Source organism: Vulpes vulpes, chromosome 2 (assembly GCF_048418805.1).
Source record: "Vulpes vulpes isolate BD-2025 chromosome 2, VulVul3, whole genome shotgun sequence".
In the NCBI taxonomy this organism is placed as follows: domain Eukaryota; kingdom Metazoa; phylum Chordata; class Mammalia; order Carnivora; family Canidae; genus Vulpes; species Vulpes vulpes.
In genome coordinates this window covers 35,646,870-35,665,820 of record NC_132781.1, presented here as the reverse complement: position 1 = coordinate 35,665,820, position 18,951 = coordinate 35,646,870, and the positions used below count along the sequence as shown (strand labels likewise).

The window sequence follows — 18,951 nt, the reverse complement described above, 5'->3', positions numbered from 1 at the left end:
GTGTCATTCAAATTGATTGCTGATTTTCTATGTAAATGATATGTCTACTGCTATAAGTGTTAAATTCCTTTATTATTATTGTATTATCATCAATGGGTTTCTTCATGTTTGTTATTTTTTTTTGAAGCTTTTATTTATTCATGAGAGACACAAAGGCAAATACATAGGCAGAGGGAGAAGCAGGCTCCCTGCGGGGACCCTGATGTAGGACTCAATCTCAGGACCACTGAGCCACCCAGGTGCCCCTCTTCATGTTTGTTATTAATTGTTTATATATTTGGGTGCTCCCAAGTTGAGGGGCATAAATATTTACAATTGTTAGATCTTCTTGTTGGGTAGACCCCTTTATTATGATATAGTGCCCTTCTTCATCTCTTGGTATAGTCTTTGGTTTAAAATCTAGTTTGATATAAATATGGCTAATCTGGCTTTCTTTTGATATCCGTTAGCATGGTGAATGGTTCTCCATCCCCTCTTTTTTTTTTTTTTTTTAAAGTAGGCTCCTCAGGATGCCTGGGTGGCTCAGCAGTTGAGCATCTGCCTTTGACTCAGGGTATGATCCCGGGGTCTGGGGTCGAGTGCCAGATTGGGCTCCTACGAGCCGACTTCTCCCTTTGCCTATGTCTCTGCCTCTCTCTCTGTCTCTCATAAATAAATAAAAAAATATATATATAAAAAAGTAAGCTCCTCACTCAACATGGGGCTTGAACTCATGACCCCCAGATCAAGAGTTGCATGCTGAATGCAACTATTGTGAATGACAGCCTTGCTGGATCAAGTATTCTTGGCGGCATATTTTTCCCATTCAGCACATTGAATATATCATGCCACTTTCTTCTGGCCTGCCAAGTTTCTGTGGAAAGATCTGCTGCTAACCTTTACTTCCCTTGTAGGTTGGGGATTTTTTTTTTTCCCTTGCTGCTTTCAGGATTCTTTCCTTATCTCTGTATTTTGCAAGTTTTACTAGGATACGTCTTGGTGTTAGCCTGCTTTTGTTGATTTTGATGGGAGTTTTCTGTGCCTCCTGGGTTTGGATGTCTGTTTCCTTCTCTAGATCAGGGAAATTTTCAGCTATACTTTGCTCAAATAAAACTTCTACCCCCTTTACCCTCTTTTCTTCTTCTGGGACTCCTCTGATATGAATGCTACTATGCTTTAGGGAGTTGCTGAGTTCCCTAAGTCTGCATTTGTAATCCAATATTTTTCTTTCCCTCTTCTTTTCAGCTTAATTGTTTTTCTTAATTATATCATCTGTGTCTCTTATTCATTCCTTTGCTTCTTCTATCCTTGTGATCATGACATCCAGTTGGTTTTGCATCCTGGTTTGCAGTTTTTATTTTGGCCTCACTAATTTTTAGGTCTTTTATCTCTGGAAAAAGGAACTCCCTGGTGTCTTCTGTGCTTTTCTCAAGCCCAGCTAGAATCCTTATGACTGTTGTTTTATTTTTTATTTTTTTTTTAAATTTTTATTTATTTATGATAGTCACAGAGAGAGAGAGAGGGGCAGAGACACAGGCAGAGGGAGAAGCAGGCTCCATGCACCGGGAGCCTAACGTGGGATTCGATCCTGGGTCTTCAGGATCGTGTCCTGGGCCAAAGGCAGGCGCCAAACCACTGAGCCACCCAGGGATCCCATGACTGTTGTTTTAAATTCTGGTTCAGGCATATGACTTATATCTGTTTTGAATAGATTCTTGGCTGTGATCTCTTCTTGTTCTTTCTTTTGGAATGAATTCTTACATCTTGGCATTTTGTCTAGGTTTCTTCTTCTTTTTTTTTTTAATTTAATTTTAATTTTAATTTTTTAAAATTTATTTATGATAGGGAGAGAGAGAGAGAGAGAGAGAGAGAGAGGCAGAGACACAGGCAGAGGGAGAAGCAGGCCCCATGCACTGGGAGCCCGATGTGGTATTTGATCCTGGGTCTCCAGGATCACACCCTGGGCCAAAGGCAGGCACTAAACCGCTGCTCCACCCAGGTATCCCTAGGTTTCTTCTTTGTATTAGGAAGCCTTTTATGTTTCCGGTTCCTGAGTAATGGCTATCTTAAGATACCCAGTACTCTCGAGGGCCTGGCACTTCAGGAAGTGTTTCTGGTGTACTCTGCTGTTGTGTTTGCTGCTTTTCCCCTCAGGTCAGTCCTCTGTAGAGTTTCTTCTTGCCTGCAGTTGGGAGTGTTTGGACCTTGTCCACTGTATGGTGAGTTTTAACTATGTTTTGGCCTGCCTGTTAGAAGAGGCTAGATTCTGTTTCCTGGAGAGCTGAAGCTTTGCAGTATCTGTGGTCAATAGACTTGGTGCATTTGGGGATTTGTGCTGGTCTTCCGGGAGAGGCATGCCTACTGTTGCTCTGACTCTCAGGTACACTTGTCCTAGTAAAGAAGCACCTGTAGAGCGCAAGGGTTGGAGCTTGGTGTAAGTGGCTCAGGCCTCCACTGTGGGCACTGAAATCCATCTCTACTCATGGACGGGGGTAAAAATGGCATCAACTGACTCTCCAGGCCTTGGAGAGAGGCATTTACCCCTCCTGCTGTTCAGGCAGCCCTCATAGAAGTCTGAACAATCTCCCCTCTTATGTCCCCAGCTCTGTTTTATCCCTGTTTTCATCCTGTCTGTGTATGAGCCATCTGCCCACCTGGTGGTGCAGTGCTCTTGTTTTTTATCTCAGGCCTGTTGACTGGGTTTCAAAACTCAATTCTAGGGACCTGGTGTGGCTCAGACTCATGCCGATCCTCTCATGAGGATGAGGGTCTCACTGAGCTGTGGCTAGTGTTGGTTTGTCCCAGAGGGGCAGTTGCATGAATGTGCAGAAGCTTGGAGTTTATGGTAAAGCATGACCAAAAGCTGGTGTCCAGTTTAGCTGCCTTCTACTCTTCCAATGTTAGTGAATGGGGCAGCTCAGTGGCGCCCCCTGGCTCTTTTTTTCCCCCCTGGCTCTTTTGTCCCCACAAAGCAGTGCCACCTCTCCCAAATGCACTCTAAAGAAGTACTGTTTCTGTAGTGTGACCCAGGGAATCCTCAGATCATGCTGTCCGCTTCTGGGCCTCTGCCTTCCTTCACAAGAGCACCATTGTATCCTCCAGGCTCCACCTGATGGTGGCGCAGACTTCTAAAACTTAAATTTGGACTCCACTGCTTAAAAAACTGGAAATAATCAGTCCCTGTTGTTTCCCTGTCAGTGGTTTTGGGAAAGTGTTTTTCTTGCACAATGCCCTGAGCTCTGTTCTCTTTCTCTCTTTCCCTTCCCCTCCCTCCCTCCTTCTCTCTTGCTCTTTCACCTTTCTTCCTGATCAGGGATCCCTCCTCTCTGCAGCACTGGTGATTCTTTGCTCCCCCAAATCACATCTCTGTACCTCCTGCCTCCCACGGTATGGCCTCTTTTTTGCCTCTAATTGTGCAGTTTGTTCTCTCAGTACTCGGATTGATTTCCTGGGTGTTCAGAATGATTTGATATATATATATTTTTAAAGATTTTATTTATTTATTCATGACACACACACACACACACACACACACACAGAGATAGAGAGAGGCAGAGATACAGGCAGAGGGAGAAGCAGGCTCCATGCAGGGAGCCCGACGTAGGACTCGATCCCGGGTCTCCAGGATCAGGCCCTGGGCTGAAGGTGGTGCTAAACCACTGAGCCACCGGGACTGCCCCTTGATATTTGTTTAGTTATGTTCAAGAGACAAAACAAGCATAGGGTCCTCCTACTCTCCTTTCCCTCTTTATTAATTAGATAACTATTCATCTTTTGTTTTCTGTCATCTTTTCCTCTTGAATTCAGACTCTTCCTTCTCTTCTAGAAGTATATTTTTGTTTTCTGCATGTCAGAAGATATTAGAGAACTTCTTTTTTTCTTTTTAAGATTTTATTTTTAAGTAATCTCTATACCCAACGAGGGGCTTGAACCCACAACCCTGAAATCAAGAGTTGTATGTTCCACTGACAGCCCCCCAGGTGCCCATTAGAGAACTTCCTTGATTTAATAACAAAGTAAGTGTGGCCATGGTCTTGGAAATATTAGTTCCAGGTAGTAACAAAAGCTTGTTGTGCAACATATGCAAAGTGCCAAAAATAATTTTTAAAGGCATAGGTTCATGTCAGTAACCAAAAATATTTAGAAAATGTCATCAAAATAATCTTAGCATGGTTTTCTGTGTGTGTGTGTGTGTGTGTGTGTGTGTTTAATAGCAAGTAAGAATTGCTGGTGACTATTTCATAAAACCTTTATTTTATTGAAGTAAAATGCTTCTGGAAATGTAGATGGATCCTGCTTGAAAATTATTTTAGTGTATATGTGCTGTTCAGCTTATAGTGATTGTTTTAAACATAGTATCCCATATCCCAGGTGATTTATTACACTTTTAAATGTATACATTTTCTCTTAAATATTTTAGCACACTCACATGTCCTTTGGTCTTTCCTTTCTGTATCATATTGATATTGTATGAAATTTTGGCCCAGGTTTTTAAAGGATGTACTTTTTGTCTCTGGCTCTAGGAGTGTGTGTGTATACTTGTTCGGTTTAAGGCAGTAGTAAAGATTACCAAGATATTTGATTCCCCTTACTTCCTCAGTCTCTTACAGCATTTCTTGAATTTGTCTATTTGTGTTCGTTTCCTTCCTTCCTTCCTTCCTTCCTTCCTTCCTTCCTTCCTTCCTTCCTTCCTTCCTTCCTTCCTTTTTTTCTTTCATTCATGAGAGAGAGAGAAAGAGAGATTGAGCGTGAAGGGGAGAGGGAGAGAGAATCATTTTTTTTAATCTAGCTATATTTATCAAATGTTTATTTCTGTTTTATTTTTATTTTTTTTAAGATTTTATTTATTTATTCATGAGAGACAGAGAGAGAGGCAGAGATACAGGCAGAGGGAGAAGCAGGCTCCATGCAGGGAGCCCGACGTGGGACTCGATCCCGGTTTCCAGGATCACACCCCAGGCTGCAGGTGGCGCTAAACTGCTGCGCCACCGGGGCTGCCCTGGCTTGAAACTTCTAGTCATTAACTTTGTGTCACTACTTCTTTCTGAATGTTTGCTTCTCTTCTTTGACTTTTCTAATGAGGTTGGAGCAGTGATTGCTCAAAGTTTTCTGTTCATACCTTTATAATTATGCTCTGTGATCAAGGAGGAAAGAGTATTCATTGGGTGATCCAGAAAGATTATCTTCCAGTTACTGGAATGGTTGCAGGGGCCAAGGATGTAGTACTAGAATTGGCTCAGCTGGTTATGTGCCTGTTCCTGTGCTTGATGGGGAGTAAGATCAGTTACCAGGAAAGAGGAGGCATAGAGTAAGAAGTATATGAGGCATCCAAAGATAATAGCTGCTGCAAGCCTCTGTTGCTCTACTGTGCTTGGGTCTACATGTCACCTAACTCCTAGATGTTTCACTTAGATGTCTCATAAGTGCTTGAAACTCTTTTTTTTTTTTTTAAAGATTTTATTTATTTATTCGTGAGAGATACAGAGAGAGAGGCAGAGACACGGGCAGAGGGAGAAGCAGGCTCTATGCAGGGAGCCCGATGTGGGACTTGAACCCAAGTCTCCAGGATGACGTCCTGGGCCGAAGGCAGTGCTAAACTGTTGAGCCACCCAGGCTGCCCGTGCTTGAAACTCTTAATCCTTTTCCTATCTAACTATGTCCCCTCAAAAGCTATGCTTCAGCCCTGCTTGGCTTTCAGGTCATTAATGACACAGAACTTTTCCAAACTCAAGATCTTTGTACAGGAGTCCTTCTGCTTGAATTGTTCTTTTTGCCTTAATCCTCATTCACCTCATTCACCTCCATGCGGGGAGCCTGACACGGGACTCGATCCTGGGTCTCCAGGATCACGCCCTGGGCCGAAGGTGGCCCTAAACCGCTGAGCCACCTGGGCTGCCCAATATAACTTGGATTTTTAGGTGACCAGAAAACCCAGTGGGCCTCCACTCTCCAATTGCAAACATTTTTCTGAGGAGGGAGAGTACACTGAGTGGATAGGGTTTTGGAGGATGGGTGAATGAAAGGAGAATGTTGTAGTTGAGTAAAACTACAAAGGAATGCTGCATGTCTCTATGGGATAGACTGTAAAATCCATATTTAGGGGTGAAATAAGAAAAAAACCAGTAAAGAAGATAAAGAATGGTTATGGACAGAATAAACAGTGATGGTATAATAGAGGATATAAAGAAAATTTAAAGAATAAAGATTACTTAAGGCTATAACAGTTTTGAAGAATAGCCTATAATTTTTACAAAATTAGGAGTATATTCCAGAGTGATGAGGTCTGCTGTGCCACCATCCAGAGAAAGAAAAATAGTATAAGTGACTAAGCAGAATCTAAAATAAGAGAAAGGAGATTTTTGTTCATATAATGACCTTAAGATTTTATATGTGGCATTTGAGCCCTTCTAAAAGTAACAACCTGTGATTAAGATGGTAGTTGTAGTAGAAAGATGACTGGATTGAGTGTCAAGAATCCTGAGATTTCTTTTCAGCTTTGAGTACATAATACCTAACTTGTTCTTGTCAATGTAAAATGAAATTGGCTCCTACTTTGCACATAAAACTGGATTTTGTATGTGAGATAAACTGATCTGTTTATCAAAGTTCATTGAAAAATATAAAAGACCATGTACATATTAGGTATAAAGAGAATTATGCCCTTGGAAAATAAGTTTATAATTCTGAATTTTCCTGGATATAGAATCATGTGCTGTTAACTTTATGCCAATGAATTCCTGCCAAAAGAAAATTAGCATTAAAAAATTCATGCTTTTTGGAATTGATGTTATAATGGACAGGGTAGCGGTGGTTTAAGAAGAGAGCTGCTTAGGAAGACACAGGTGATAGATTGTTGATAGATTTGTTGTAAGAGGAAAGGAAGAGGTGATTTCTGATTTTGCCAACTGGCTAGATAATCATGCTGTTCAGAAGATCAAGTTTGTGGAGGCAGTCATGATCTTTGAGTGAAAAATTGGTCTTCCACTGAGACATCCAAAAACCTATGTTGAGAAAGTCACTGGCATATACTAACAGAAGTAGTGGATGGAATGAGACCACTTGGAAAGGTATACTGTGAGAACAGTGTTTAGGAATTAGCTTTGAACAACTCCAGTATTTAAAGAGTGGGTGGAACAGAATGAGCCAGGGGGGGAAATGGTCATGGAATGATTAGAGTGATAGAAAGAAAACTAGGAGAAGGTTATACCTGGAGAACCAAAGGAAAATATTTTAAGGAGAAAATGGTGAGTGTTGTTTATTGCTGGTAAATTGTCTAATAAGATGGACACTAAAAAACATACATTGCATACAAACAACTTGGAGATTATTGGTGAGTACAACAGAAGTCACTTGAGAGGAGTGTTGGGGTAGAAAGCATTTTGAAATGGATTTGGGGTAAATGAGAGATGAAGAATAGATGGCAGTTATGAACAACTTAATGAAGTTATTAGCTTCTAAAAGGAGAGGAGAGTAATGAAGTCAAATAAAGAGAGGGATGTTGTTGTTTCAACCTATTATTTTTTACAACTTTATTTGTTGTGCAAATATATCATGGTAAATAATACAAAATATGGATCAAAGAATGAAGTTTTACAGATCCAGCACCTGTGTAACCATCATCCAGGGTAAGAAATAGAATGTTGTTACTTAATTGCTTAGTGATTTTGAATTTCATATGAATAGAATTTTTGCTATATAGTCTTTTTTGTGTCTGGCTTCTTTTGCTCTTTATGCCTGTGAGGTTCATCCATTTTATGATGTATGGCAGTGTTTCGTTATTTTTCTGTGGTGAATAGTATTCCATGTTTCAGTATACCACTTGTCCACTTTCCTTTTGATGGACGTTTAGATTGATTCCAGCTTTTGGATCTTTACAAATAATGCTGCTATGAAGATGGCTGGCTGGCTCAGTTGAAAAAGCATGCTATTGTTGAGCTTCGGGTTGTGAGTTTGAGCTCCATGTTGGGTGTAGAGATTACTTAAAGAAAACACAGTGCTGCTGTGAATATTCTTGTATTTGTCTCTTGGCATATATATTCTCTTTATTTTAATGGGTGTATACCTAGGGTAGAGCTACTTGGTCAAAGGGCATTGTATCTTCAACTTGGATATATATTGTCAAACTGTTTTCCAAAGTGGTTGTACTGATTTACATTCACTAGCAGTAAATAAGTAATAGTTTACATCCTGCCAATATTTGGTTTTGTCATTGTAATTTTAATCAATTCTTCCTTAGTTACAAATGAGATCGAGCCACTTTTCATATTTATTGATGACAGATTTATTTGGATGTCTTTTTTTTTGAAGAGTTTTTCATGTCTCCAGCCTGTTTTTCTAATGACTTATCTTTTTCATAGTGATTTTTAATTGTTACATGAATAAAATGAGTCCTTGTGGGATTATAATTATTAGAAATCTCTTTTCCCCTGCTTTGGCTTACCTTTTGACTTTTCTGGCAAGGGTAGCTCATGCTTAGCAGTTCTTCATTTTAATATAATAGATAATGTACTAGGATTTGTCAGCCTTTTATGTAGAGAGTTTTGGTGTTCTATTAAGTCTTTCCCTGTACTATGATGATGAAAATGTGCTTCTACATTATCCACTTGTGTTTTCCTAATTTTACCTTTGTCATTTACATCTAAAATTCCCTGGCACTGATTTATTTGAAAAATTTTAAAAGTAGGAGACACTTCAGCATGTTTAAATGCTCATTGAAAATATCCAGTAGCATGGAAGGTATTGAAGATACAGAAAATAAATGATTAGAAAAAGGCTTTTGAGTTGGTGGAGGAGAATGGGATCCAGAGCACAGATGGAGAAACTTACTCTGGACAGAAGGAAAGAAAAATGTTTGTAATAGGATGGAAGGAGAACAGCGTGGGACAGATGCACGCAGGTCTTTGGCAACAGGAAATTCCTAGTTTCCCTAGGCAGTCTGAGACAGATTATCTGCTGAGTAAGGAGAGATTGGATGGAGCCAAGGCTTGGAGAAAGCTAAAGAAAGTCATTGAAGAAATTATGGATGAAGTTCCAGAAAATAGAGTGAATTTGCTGTGTAGTTTTGAGTGTCCAGTTGAGGTTTTTAGAGATAATTTGTAGGGGTACCAATTCTGTATAATTGTGTGATATTCCTATAACAGTACTTGATTGCCATAGAATATACCAAGATAGTGGGTAGTTGGTTTCATCTAGGATTGAGATTTTGCGAGATGGGTGCCATGCAGAGATCCCAAAGAAGATCAGAGACTGTAGATTTCTGGCAGAAGTTACTGAGATGATTGATCAAAGACCATAAGATGGAAGGAGTGTCAATATATCATCTTATAGGGAGAAGGCAGGGGATCATTGGACCAGAGGGCCTAATGAAGTCAGATAATGGTTCATAATGGAAGTATTGAGCAGACTTGATTGAGGATAAGATCATGATTTGAGAATAGAATGCTTGAATTAGTATTTTGTGAGATGCAATAGTTTTGTTCAGGAAAGATATCTTTCATAATACTGATTATATAACAGATGCTTAGTATTCACTGATGTGAATTGGAAGTTGCTTAGACAAGTACATATAATTCTCTTGTAGTGAACCATATGCCCGCTGTTCACAGGTTATCAGAATTCAATTCCTAAATGTGAAGGAACATAACTTTTTAAATAATTTATAAATTTATAGATAGAATATATCTTTATAAAAATAGAATTTATACATATTAGAATTCTAGATTATATTTTATTTTTATATTTAATTAATCTTCGTAAAATATTTCTTTATGTGTCATTTACAGATGGTTTGTTCCTGGTATTAATATTCCCAAGTTCTCTAGTGAGAGTTTTTTTTAAAATTTTTTTAAATTTTTATTTATTATAGTCACAGAGAGAGAGAGAGAGAGAGGCAGAGACACAGGCAGAGGGAGAAGCAGGCTCCATGCACCGGGAGCCCGATGTGGGATTCGATCCCGGGTCTCCAGGATCGCGCCCTGGGCCAAAGGCAAGCGCCAAACCACTGCGCCACCCAGGGAGCCCATCTAGTGAGAGTTTTTTAAAAAAAGTCTTACTTGTGCAGATCATTATTGGTATTGTTAAAAAAAAAATACTACTAGTTTTATAGTTTCAGCTTCCTGTTCACTTTCTTATAGATGATGTCTTCTAAATACTTTTTACTGAAAAATAACTTATAACAATTGTTACACTAAGAACATTAAAGAAGTGTAGTTGTTTTCAATTTGCTTCTTTGTGTCTTAATTGTAACACAGATACATCAAGAAATCTGGAATTTCATGAAATACACAGCACTGGGAATGAGCCGCCTCTGCTGATTATGATCGGCTACAGTGACGGAATGCAGGTCTGGAGCATTCCGGTAAGTCTGGAGAAGGTTGAATCCCTAGGATAGAATACTTGCCAGCTTGCTAGCTGATATGAAACCTGGTCATACTTTCTGTAAGGTCTCATCCATTTATTTCACAAGCAGTTGCTAAGAGGTTTCTGTGTAACACCAAACAAGGCACAAAGAATAAGGGGCAAGTGAGGGGCAGAGGGCCTGAAGATGATTTGTGACATCGGGCTGGGAATTGTGGGAATCACTTTATGTGCCAGATGTCATTCTTTCATCATAATAACTCTCTTGAGTAGATATTATTATTATCCTTTCATTTTCCAGAAGAGTAAACAAGGTCACAGGTTTTTTCTTTTCTTTTTTTTAAGATTAGCAGTCATTTAAAAAAAATCAGTGATTTGAATCATTCATGTGGTACAAAATTCTCGATTGTGACAGTTTAGAAAACTCCCTCCCACCCTTGTTCCCCATTTCCCCTTGAGGCAACCAGGATTTCTAGTTTCTTTTAGATCCTTATAGCTGTGTTTTCTGCAAAAAGAAACATAAATAAATTTGTTTCTGCCACCTTTCCCTCCTTAACAGGTGGGAGCATGTACAGCTTAGTCTGTACCTTGTTGAGTTTTACTCATGATGTCAGTATTCAGAGAGCTTCTTCATTGAATTTTATAGCTGTGTATAATTCCATTATTTGGCTTTTCCTTAATTTATGTAGTTTGTTCCCTAGATTGAAAAAACTTGAATGTGTCTTTCCCCCTCCCCCCACTGTTAGACATAATGATGCAATACATGAGTTTGAGCAAAGATTATTTTATATCTGTGTATTTTATAAAATAAATTTCAATTTTGATAAATGTTTAAAATTGCCTAATACTGGTCCCAGTTTGCCTCTTAAATTCTACATGTTCTTCTTTGGGATGACCAAAAATAAAATGTCCTAAAAGAGGAAGAGGCTTGGTAGGATCACAGCTGAGTGAACTGTAGTACAGATTGCATACTTTGGCTTGTGCTTACATTCCGGCCTAAATATCATCTCTCTCCAGTAGATGGTGGGGGGAAGGGGAACTTCTGTTGTGTGGTTCTTTTGCTGTTGGAGGCTCAAGGCCAATACACAGAGTTTTAATTTGAACCTTTATTAAATTCATTCACCAAATAGTTTGAAGCCCTTTGTGTATGTGTTTCAGCTAGAATTTCCCCTCTCTTTTTGTAATATTCTTAAAAGATTTATAGGAAAAAATAGTATATTATGTCAAATTTAAAGGACTTCAGGATGTTCTTGAGTACAGAATTTGGCTACAGTGGCGTAAAGGTGATTAAGTAATGACCACCTTGGACTTCATAATTTAATATTTTAAGTACAAAGATATTCTTTGGTAAATCACTAATGATGAACTTTGGTCTTTCATTTAATCATATAATTCTGTATGATATTATTAGTTATTTAGGGTTAGGGGTTTTATATTTCTTTTTTTTAATGATTAGCTTTATTTTGTAGAAGTAGAAGAATTCTAATATGTCATGAAATGAGTGTCCTCTTTCTTTTGCCTTTTGGAATGTGTAGTTGACATTTTTCATGGCCCTTCAGCACTGTTTGTAATTTAAGTATCATGTTGAAGGCATGGACAAAGGACTTAAAATTAGGCAGTGTTCTTTTTTTTCCCCCATCAAGAGAAATATTTCTAGGTTGTGATCAGGGGAAAAGATTTTGTAAATATAACTTTTTCTTATTAATAGATACAGTATCTTGATCCATTACACTGTTGACAGACTTGAAGGCAGAGGGGAAGCTAGAGTTTTAACATTTTAACAAGAAGGTTGAGCCTATGTGATTAAGGTTGTTCACTTGAATCGAGCACATTCCTTGGGTGGTGCTCAGGCTATCCACTTGTTCTGGTTATAATTAGAGGTATCACTCTTAATAGTCTTAGAGTTAACTTGTGTTTAGCTCTCAGTAACTTAAAGGTCTTCTGAGTAATTTAAATTACTTCTTTAAAGTAATTCTTATGCACAGATTGTATTCTGAGAGACTCAAATAATCTTTTCTTCATGTAATGTTCATTAGCTAGTTGTTTACTATTGTAGTATTATAGCTCTGTGAGGACTGTTTCAAGAATTTTAGGAGGCAGTTGGGAAAATAAGCACCTTTTGTTGTTCTCTTACTGTGTTCAAAGCGTTTTATATGCACATCATCTCATCTGTTGTATGCTGTGAGGTAGAAGTTATTCTATTTTATAAGTGGTAGGAGGTGAAATTGGAATTCGAACCCAGTTCTATCTAACTTCAAATTGAAAGCCTATGATATCAGAGCTGTACTTCATTTCTCTTCAAATGTGATGGCGTAAGAAATGCCATGCAAAGACTTTGGCAGTTCAGTTTAAGTTTTCATTTTAAAAGGTTATGATGTGCCTTCAGCTATTTATCTTTTATAGAGTACTGTGACTGTTACCCATTACTAACTAAACCCTTCCAAAACTTGTTTATCACTAGTCAGTTATTCAGTAATCATTTAAGTGTTACCATGTGCTAGACAGTAGGGAGCTTATGTTGGTCAACCTAGAAATAATCCTGGCTCTTAGGGATCTTTGCAGACCATAAATCATATTTGCTTTTGAGTAAGTGTGAGTGGGCAGAGAGTCAATCCCTGTCCAAGCCATAGCTTACTTTTTTGCTTCAAGTTTGTGAACAGAGTTTCCTCCTGTTGATTTTATATAACTTTTGAGTCTCCGGTTAAGAAAGTAAACACATCCTGGTTACACATTTAAAAAGTTGTCTATGAGTTGCACAAATTTGAACAAGGCCTAGGTGGTGTCTTAATGTTATAGTTAAGTGGAGTTAGCTCAGAAGCAGAATTGCCCAGATGTAGTTGCTCAACTACCCAGTTCCCACCACTTTGTATATAGACGAGGTGGCTATAGGAAGAAAACACCAGCTTTCCTAGCTTTCCCAAGCTGTCAAGCCCCTTCTTTCAACACATCTGATGTAACATAAGAAAGCATGATTATTTGTTGATGTTCTGGATAAACAGGCTCTTTTCCCACTCATGCCTAACAATCTCATTGCCTCTTTTTGGTGATATAAATATAGATTCTCTTGCTTAAAATCCTTAACTTAAAAAAAAAATCAAAATTGTACATGGATTAAAAATCAAATAGTTTTGTGTGATTCATATGAAAAAATAAGCAGTTCTGTACTCTTCCTTTCACAATTCTTTAATTCTATTAGCTGTTATCTCAGTATTTATTTCATTCATTTTAATATGTCATACTTACATTATTGATTTTTCTTTTCTCTCAGTCTTATACATTGAGTGACTTGGTGCCATGAACTATGAGGACTTAAAAGGTGTTCATTTTGGGTCTTTTGGGTGGCCAGTTGGTTAAGTGTCCGACTCTTGATCTTAGCTCAGGTCTTGATTTCAGGGTCATGAGTTCAAGTCCTGTGTTGGGCTCCCTGCTGGGCATAGAGCCTATTTAAGAAAAAAAAAGAAAAAAAAAGGTGTTCATTTTTTCAGTACATATCTGGGATAAGGTATGTATTTTGAGCAAAACAGATACCGTGTTTGCTGTAATGAAGCTAGTAGGAAAGATGGATTTAAATAAAAATAAACTAATACACAACTTAAATTGTGATAAGAATAATTGTGAAATGTAAAAAGAATAAGAGATTGTAATAATAAGTAAGTGGCATAGAAGTTAAGATTTAGCTAGGGTAGGCTTAGAATAGCAAACTCTGAGGTGGAAAGTCAGTGGCTCTGAGGTGGAAATGTTCTGTCCTCTATGGTTGGACATTGATTTAGATTTCTTAAGTTTTTTTTTTCTTCTTAAAGAATATTGAGATAAATATCTTTATGATCATGTGATTTGGAAAGATCAATAAAAGTAGATACACCAAGGCTCTTGATAGATTGGCCAAATTGCATTCTTGTAAAGCCATGCCACTTATACTTACCCCATTTATTTATTAATTCATTCACTCAGTGAAGATTTATTGATTGCCTTTTACAAGCCAGGTCCTATATAAGGTGCTGGGAAAACAACAAGGAGCAAAACAAAATCATTTTTCTTGGGGAATTTCCATTCTGGGTAGGTGGAGAAGATGGTAAATAACACCAGCAAGCTAGCTGGTGGTAAGTGGTAGGGTAGGGTGGTTGATATTGTGGTGGGTTGCTATATTATACAGGGTGGTCTGGGAAAGCCTAAAGATCCTTTGAGCAGAAATGCTGAGGAGTGATCCTTCTGGGTATTTGAGGGAAGAGCATTCAAATCCATTATTCTGTGCTAGGATTATGTTTCCTGTATTCAAGAACAGCAAGGAGGCAGTTCAGCTGGAGGTGGGTGGGCAAGGTGAAGAATGCTAGGGGATGATGCCTGAGAGGTGGGTAGTGGGCTAAAACTTGGTCAACCACAGACTTCAAAAATTGTAAACACAGAGCAAATTTGAAACAATTTTACAGTGAAAAACATGTATATCCACTACCTAGATCGAACCATTACAATTTTACTATACTTTATTTCATATCTGTCTTATTCAATGCATTTCAAAGTCAGTTGCAAACATCAGTAGACTCTCCTCCAACTACTTTTGGACACATATCATTAACTAGCATTCCACATTTGATTAGTTTTTGTTAAAATATACATACAATTAGATACCCAAATCTTAATATGTCAGTTTCCTAGGCGACAAATGCATACACCTAGGTAACCCAGATCTCTGTCAAGATAGAACATGCTTATCACTGAGGAAATTTCTCTCATTCCTATTCCCAGTGAATTTTTCTTCTGTCTTGTGCAGAGGCAACCACTGTTCTCGTGTTTTCCCACTACTCCAGATTAGTGTTGCCTGTTTTAGGACTTCCTGTGCTATTATACTAGATGCATTTTTTATGTGTAAGGCTTCCTTCACTCAGCATGTTTGTGAGATTCACCCATGTTGTTTGTTCCTTTTTATTGCTGAATTATATTCAATTGTGTGAATATACCATAGTTTATCCCTTCTCCTAATGATGATAGCTGGGCTGTCTACAGCCCTTGCCTTTTCTGATTGAAGATGCTGTGAAGATCTTCTGTCAGTCTTTTTGTAAAATGGTAAGTACCTACACATGGAGTTGCAGCTTTGTGGGGTAAAAATGTGGTTAGTTTTATAGCAAACGTCCAAACCTTTTTCCAAAGTAGCTGTGCCATCTTATATTTCCCCCTGCAGCGAATGAGTTGTTCTCTAACCTCATCAACATTTGGTGTTGTCCATCTTTTTAATTTTAGCCATTCTGATAAGTGGTACCTGGTGATGACTATTAATGTTGGAAAACTTTTTCATGTTTTGTTGGCTAATTAGAATATCTTTTAGGAATGATGTGTACACTTTTTTTGTCCACGAGAAACATTGAGTTGTAGAAGCCATTTGAGGACTTTGAACAGATTAGATGGTGATGTGTCTAACAAAAGTAGTAAAGGTATGATAAGGAGCAAATATGAGTAGAAGGATAGTGAGTTTGGTTTTAAGTTTGTGGCCATTGGATGGCTGGTGCTGGTCCACAAACTGATCAGAGTGAGTGTTGTTGTATGCAACAAAATAAGTACAGAAAACGAGAGTAAGCTTTTAGACATTGGTAGCTATTTGCGAGTTGCACATCATCCAAATATGATTTGTTGCACAAACAGAAGTATCTGTTTGTGCCAGAATGGAAATTAAAAAATAAATAATCAGGCATTCATAACATGATTTGACAAATACCATCAATATAACATCTAGGTAGAGGAGGAGTTTATGACAATGGGTATGTTTTAGGCGTCCTGTAGTCATGTGGTATTTCATTTAACACAGACAATAGTAATTTTTATGATTATTAACATTCATTTTAGTACCTATATGCTCTCAGGATGGAGAATGAGATACAGAAGTTTCAGGGAGGAAATTTGAAATGCAGGATGAGGACTTGAATTTATTAATCTTCAGCCTGTATGAACTCACTAAATATCTTTGAGTAACAGAGATCGATTCTAAAATCCATATATATTTTATTTATTTATTTATTTATTTATTTATTTATTTATTTATTTATTTATTTATTTAAAAGATTTTATTTATTTATTCATGAGAGAGAGACAGGGACAGAAGCAGACACACAGGCAGAGGGAGAAACAGGCTCCCTGCAGGGAGCCCGATGTGGGTCCCGATCCTGGATCCCAGGATCACACCCTGAGTCGAAGGCAGACACTCAACTGCTGAGCCACTGAGTTCGTGGAAGGCAGTTTCTTTTTTTGTTATAAATTCTCTTGTTAAAAATTTCATTGAATATTTTAAGTGCACAGATCTTAAGTGTACAGATTGCATTTTTATATATATATATAACCTCTATACATCACTCAGATTAAGACACTCAACACTGAGTCCCTCAAAATCCATATTTATTAAAGATTTATCTTGCCATGACAGTGAGATGGATAGAGAATAAGGAGAAAAGCGAAGGTTATAAGGCTAGTTAGGAGTCAGTTTCAACATTGTCCAGTTGTAGGATGTTGTGAAACTGTACTAAGTTTGTTGTGGTGGTATCTGATAAGACATTAAAAGGAGCAGAGAAAGAGTCAAAGATGTTCCCACGGTTTAGACCTGGGGCTGGTGCTACCTGGTATGTAATATGGCATAGTTTTAGAAAAAATATAATTTTATTATTAGACTTAGACTTATGTTAAAAATTATATAAGGCAAAAATTACATTGCACAGTATACATAATAAAGAATTCTCATTTAAAATTTTCAGCAGGTATGAAATCCAAGATAGACCTTTATAAGAGTCCTGATAGTTTTCCCTACTTTTTTTTGCTATGTGTTTAAATGGCTACTTAGTTTTATGATCCTCTTTTGAAGTTTTTAATATCTTAAAAAATCTTGAAAATGTATTCATTACAACACCTAGAAGATGATAGTTACATAGCATGAAAGAGCATATTGATTTAATTTCAAAATTTTTTTTCATATTTCAAGTTTTTTTTTTTTTTGTTCTGCCCATGCAACTTTATTGGTCCAAGCTCAGAAGTTGTTAACAATGACACTGATGCCCCCACACCCAGCCAACAAGAAATCTAGGGCAATGTGACCGTCCATCACTATTCATCCCAATAGGATTTGACTGATCTGTATTCCATCTAGGACATACATTGTATTACCAGTAACATTTGCCAAAATTAGAGATCGCTATTTTTCCAGCTTTCTGATTTGTGCAATTAAAAAAATTGTTTTTTATTGGAGTTCAATTTGCCAACATATAGCATAACACCCAGTGCTCATGCCGTCAGGTGCCCCCCTCAGTGCCCATCACCTAGTCACCCCAACCCCCCGCACACCTCCCTTTCCACCACCTTTTGTTCATTTCCCAGAATTAGGAGTCTCTCATGTTCTGTCACCCTCTCTGATATTTTCCATTTCTCTCCTTTCCCCTTTATTCCCTTTCACTATTTTTTTATGTTTTTTTTTTAATTTTATTTATTTATTCATGAGAGACACACAGAGAGAGGCAGAGACACAGGCAGAGGGAGAAGCAGGCTCCATGCAGGGAGTCTGACGTGGGACTCAGTCCCAGGTCTCCAGGATCACACCCTTGGGCTGAAGGCAGCGCTAAACTGCTGAGCCACCCAGGCTGCCCCTATTTTTTTATATTTCCTGAATGAATGAGACCATATAATGTTTGTCCTTCTCCGATTGATTTACTTCACTCAGCATAATACCCTCCAGTTCCATCCACGTTGAAGCAAATGGTGGGTATTTGTCATTTCTAATGGCTGAGTAATATTCCATTGTATACATAGACCATATCTTTATCCATTCATCTTTTGATGGACACCGAGGTTCCTTCCACAGTTTGGCTATTGTGGACATTGCTGCTATAAACATCGGGGTGCAGGTGTCTTGGCGTTTCACTGCATCTGTATCTTTGATCTTTTTTTTTTTTTTTTTACGATTTTATTATTTGAGAGAGAGCAAGTGAGAGAGCACAAGCAGGGGGAGTACAAGAGGGCTGAGGGAGAAGCAGGCTTCCTGCTCAGCACTTGATGTGGGGCTCCCTTCCAGGACTCTGGAATCATGAGCTGAGCTGTAGGTGGACACCTAACTGACTGAGCGACTCAGGCACCCCATGTGTCAAGTTTTTATTTAAATTCTAGTTTGTTAGTATATGGTGTAATATTAGTTTCAAGAGTAGAACTTAGTGATTCATTGCTTACACATAACACCTGGTGCTCATCACAAGAGCCCTCCTTAATACCCCTCACTCAGTTAATCCGTCTCCCTGCCCATTTCCCCTCCAGCTCCAGGAAAGCACTCCAAATGTTAACTCATTATATTTTAGGTTCAATAAGTTAACATTTTGGGGGACAAAAAGTTAACTTTTGGAGCACTTTCTTGAAGCTCTGACTGTACTTCAAAGATATGACACTAGGTGTCACTAACACATTGCATTAAGAAAAACTGCAGCTGTTCCCCTGGGAAGTATTTGCCCTAAAGCTTTTCGTGTATGTAGCTTTTACACTATAGCTTTAGAGAAACGTGCAAGGGCATATTTGAGGTAAATACCAATTAGTCTATTATTTATTAGAAGTTGGGTGCCAATAGATCTTGCCATGTCAAGATTGCTAGCCAGGAAACAA

General features: G+C 38.1%; 1 protein-coding gene across 25 annotated transcripts in view; it reads left to right on the top strand.

The window, feature by feature from the left end:
* Positions 1 to 18,951, top strand: part of BCAS3 (BCAS3 microtubule associated cell migration factor) — a 590,779-nt gene that overhangs the window by 16,768 nt on the left and 555,060 nt on the right. For all 25 annotated transcript variants that reach the window (XM_025996065.2, XM_072747642.1, XM_025996068.2 and 22 more), the window contains exon 5: positions 10,230 to 10,336. In XM_025996065.2, the coding sequence (XP_025851850.1) occupies positions 10,230 to 10,336 (107 nt within the window). The remainder of the gene's footprint in view (positions 1 to 10,229; positions 10,337 to 18,951) is intronic.